At 36.8% G+C, this 4,211-nt stretch overlaps 1 protein-coding gene across 1 annotated transcript; it reads left to right on the forward strand.

Moving 5' to 3' along the window:
* The first annotated feature begins 365 nt into the window (after positions 1-365).
* Positions 366-3,311, forward strand: LOC147556227 (large ribosomal subunit protein eL14y-like). The gene is made up of 6 exons (XM_086664055.1): positions 366-651; positions 768-869; positions 1,061-1,190; positions 1,959-2,071; positions 3,097-3,179; positions 3,211-3,311. Exons 1-5 carry the CDS (start codon positions 649-651, stop codon positions 3,148-3,150), a joined length of 402 nt encoding a protein of 133 aa, XP_086520181.1. The 5' UTR covers positions 366-648; the 3' UTR covers positions 3,151-3,179; positions 3,211-3,311.
* The last annotated feature ends 900 nt before the right edge of the window (positions 3,312-4,211 follow it).

Below are 4,211 nucleotides of genomic sequence, written 5' to 3' on the forward strand. Positions count from 1 at the left end.
GCTCGTGTTAAGCTCGTAGTCGTTAATTTATGAGTCGAGCACGAGCAGTAGTCGAGCCATGCTCGAGTAGCTCGTTATATGCTTGACTCTAGTGCATCCCTAATTCAGATGGAAGGTAATTTTAAAAGGCTTTAGATTAGAGAAAATGCAAACTGAAACATAAAGTTAAAGGAAAGTAAGACTAGGGAAAGGGCATCTCTGACAAACAACAACATCCGACTTTCCCTGTTATCCTTTCCTGTCGAATAGAAGAAATCTCCCCTTCAGAGCCTTAGAGGCCAAATTTGAATTTACCGAAAATATGTGGTCCAAAGAGAATTTGGTCATAAAATAGGAGTCAAAAGGAATTAGTCCATTTTAGAGTAGGTGGGCCGAATGTGGCTCACCACCGGAGCGGCGGAGCGCCCCCACTAATTCCAGCAGTAGTCGGGCTCGTCCGGATTCGGGTAAACACGAGGGATATCGGTATGGGTGAATTTCAACAGTGATTAACGATTGAAAGAACTTCGATCATCTAAGAATCGACGGTTCACATTTAACAAGACCTAATTGCAGGTCCGTGGTGATGATATAAAACCAGAAAAACCCTAGTTTGAAAGAAACCCTGAACTCCAAAACTCATTCTCTCTTATCTTCAGATCTTCGAAAATGGTGAATCTTCTTAATCTTGATTCTATTCTCAATCCTCTCTACGATTTGTTTCTCTTCATTTCTTATAGTTTTCCCGATTTTCATTTTCTTTTTGGTATTTATTGTGATTTTTACAGCCTTTTAAGCGATATGTGGAGATTGGAAGAGTTGCCCTCGTGAATTACGGAAAGGATTACGGCCAGCTCGTCGTGATTGTCGATGTTATCGATCAAAATCGGGTACTTCTCATTCTGACTAACTTAACATGTTTTTTGAAACCCTAGATGAATGGAGAAGAATTAGTTGAACAAAACCCTAGTTCAAATTCATTAGTATTGAGCTTATAATTCAGATTGATAGCGAAATGACTTAAGTTAGAAGAATCTTATTATATACTATTGTTGTAAAGGAATTTACTTTTTGAATATAGGCTCTTGTTGATGCTCCTGATATGGTGAGAAGCCAGTTGAATTTCAAGAGGCTTACACTTACAGATATCAAGATTGATATCCCTAGGGTTCCAAAAAAGAAGATCCTTATTGAAGCCATGAAAACTGCAGGTACAAAATTAATCTTGTTGTCTATGTTGGAAAAGTCGGCAAGGGGGACTAGTCGGCGGACTCGAGACTAGGCATAGTCGCTACTAGTCGTCTTTACACGGGACTAGTAGTAGAAAATAAATATATATTCAATTTTGTATATATAATTATATACAAGTATAAATATAAGTTTTGGGCTTAATGAAGTATAAACACTACAAATTCATCCCTAAGAAGGACACATCTAATTATCAACAAGTTCTACAATATTAATGAAAAAACACTAAAAACTAACATTTATGTGAGTTTTTACAGAAAAAGAGTAGAATCTGGGTTCCAGAAAGAAATAGTGAAAAAAGATTGAGAAGATAGAGAAACTTGGAATCTTGTTTGGAGATGAAGAAAACTTCAAAATTACTTCAGTCTAGTTATAATGATGTTTAGAGGGGAGAGGAAGGGTGAAGAAGCCGAATGAGCAAATCCTAAACCACCTTTGTTGATTTGAGCAAAAGAAAAAAGGGTCAGCTAAATAATCCCGACTGGCCCAACTAGTCGACTCGGTCCTAGTCGGACCGAGTCGGGGATTTACTCGGAATTCCACGGGACTAGGGTTTTGACTCCTAGTCGAGTCGGCAAGATGGGGATTGAGGAGTAGTCGGGGTGTACTCGGGGATTAATCCCGACTTTTTCTTCATAGCTTGTTGTAGAACTTTATATATTCAAACATTGTTTTGTTCTAGAATTATGTAATCGGCGTAAAATTGGGTCTTGTTTGTTGTATTTTGGTAGATGTGAAGAACAAGTGGGAAAACAGTTCATGGGGAAGGAAGTTGATTGTGCAGAAGAGAAGAGCTGCTCTCAACGACTTTGATAGGTTCAAAATCATGTTAGCTAAAATCAAGGTATGCTATTAGACTTGTTTGTTTGGTTGTTTGTTTCTGTGATTTTCAGAACTTGACCTGGAATTGATTAGCTAAATATTTGCGGCTATTAGAGAAGGGTTGGGTTTTCTTTTAACCCTTAAAAGTTCATACATCCCTTTCCTCAAAGATTGGCCATTTTACTGAAAAATGCTATGCTTGTTGGTACCATTTCATCTGTAATTACGTAAATGTGGTTAAGTTTTGCTCATGTTTCTACCTTAGAGCATATAGGTCTTGTTATCTCAGAAGTAGAATTGGATGTGTTTTCAGTCCTTCGTCAGGAGTGCTAGATTTTGTCTGTCACTTGAGGGATTGCAAAACTCCTCGTGTGTTCTACAGAATTAAGAAAATTGCTCTCTCTCTCTCTATCTATGTATGCATTTATGTGTAGTGGTGGATAGATCAAATTATCTTGATTGCTTGGAATGATGTCGATTTATTCGTAAGCTAGTATTTTGATATAGTAGTAAAGATTAAGGAAGGGCTTAATGCCAACCGAAAAGCTTTGAAAAATTGACCAAAGGTATCATGGCAATTTTCATCGAGCTTTTTCGAATGATGCATGTATTCTCACAGATCTTATGTGCGAAACTTAAGGTGGACGCTTTTGGTGTATTTCAAAGTAGTTTACTTCGGCTCATATGAGTAGGTTAGAAAAGTCTTGAATGTGGGTACTAGTAAAATGCAAAACTGAGAATCTTGGAACCTTAATTGATCAAAGATTCGTCTTAAGTACTAGAAAAAATTATGTAAGGAAAGATAATGTCAAAGACAAGGTTCTAACGTTGGACCTTTGCTTCATACCGACAAACATACCAACCTAAACTCAGTTCACTGGCGAGCTTTCATATAGTGAAAATATGATTGACGTTTTTGTATAGCGATACAAGTCGAAGTTTTTTTTTAGCAGAAAGTCTCACTTGCTGATATAGTATTATGTTTTGCCATTTTACTAGTAGTTTGGGTCTTCAGTGCTAATGAGTTGTATAACTTTGAATTTGCAGAAGGGTGGAGTCATCAGGCAAGAGCTTTCCAAGTTGAAGAAGCAAAGCACCTAGAATTCCTTTTTGAAATCCTAATTTTGTTTTAGATTTTGAGGAATTTATGTTCTTGAATGCTAGTTTGAGTGAAATCTTCATAGTTTGTTTTCCAAATACTATAGCCAAGACTTGCTTTATCAATTGGTTTCACAGTTGCAGAAGAAGTTGGATAAAAGAAATTCTTATTGTTCTTTGGGTCAAAATCTATTTGGCCCCAAATTGTGAAAGAGAGAGAAAGAGAGGAAGGCATCTGTCCCTCATCTTCTCCTTTCTCCAGCTCAGTAAATTGACTTGCCCTTCAACTTTTAAATTTAGACATGTTTTGGCACGCTATCCACATATTATCAACATGAAGGAGCAATTACACATTAGTACCGGAACTAGTCGTAACACACAACAAGTTCCGATTCTAAATTATGCAAAACAACTATAACAAGTATCACTCTAATAGAGCTATGTTTTACAATAGTAGAAAACATCTCATTGGGGACGACTCATTCTCTGTGTAAAACCCTAAAACCCCTTGTCACAAACTGTGTTTTGAGTTTTGTTTATACTTCAGGTTTTCCCTCATTCTTGGAAATTCATTTGCTTCCTACAATCTTATGACCTTTTAGACTTATCAACTATTTTCTTACCTGTTCTTATGAAGAACTTTGATCTCCTCGATCATCGGAAAAAAACATTACCCCTCATAGTCTCTTATAGGTGAGTGGTTCACCCCATCCAAGCTTCCTTTCAACAAAAAAAAAAAAAAAAATCCAAGCTTCCCCACATTAAATGCAAATGCACCCATATCATCATGTCCATAACTTCAAGATGGTATATCTCCCTCATTTCTGTCTCTTGCAAGATTAATCAACCTCTTATTCTACATTTTCATCATCTTCTTAATCTAACCGAAATTTGACCTATTTTGATGCGTTTATCCCAAACCCCACCTACTTTGCATGATCCTCTTGCTCCACTTACTTATCAACACTGCCTTGAGTGCCTATATTAATTATTTTCTTATTAGTAGTTACATAAACAACTCGCCAAAAGTAGCATCTTTACTATCCGGAAACTTCATTGGTTTT

The sequence above is a fragment of the Eschscholzia californica genome, unplaced genomic scaffold (assembly GCF_041429995.1).
Source record: "Eschscholzia californica isolate CP2 unplaced genomic scaffold, dmEscCali1.0.p SCAF_2, whole genome shotgun sequence".
Taxonomy (NCBI): domain Eukaryota; kingdom Viridiplantae; phylum Streptophyta; class Magnoliopsida; order Ranunculales; family Papaveraceae; genus Eschscholzia; species Eschscholzia californica.

Coding starts and splice junctions, on each gene's coding strand:
- LOC147556227 (XM_086664055.1), top strand. Junction 870..1,060: donor ATGTTATCGATCAAAATCGG/GTACTTCTCATT, acceptor TTTTGAATATAG/GCTCTTGTTGATGCTCCTGA. Junction 2,072..3,096: donor TCATGTTAGCTAAAATCAAG/GTATGCTATTAG, acceptor TTGAATTTGCAG/AAGGGTGGAGTCATCAGGCA.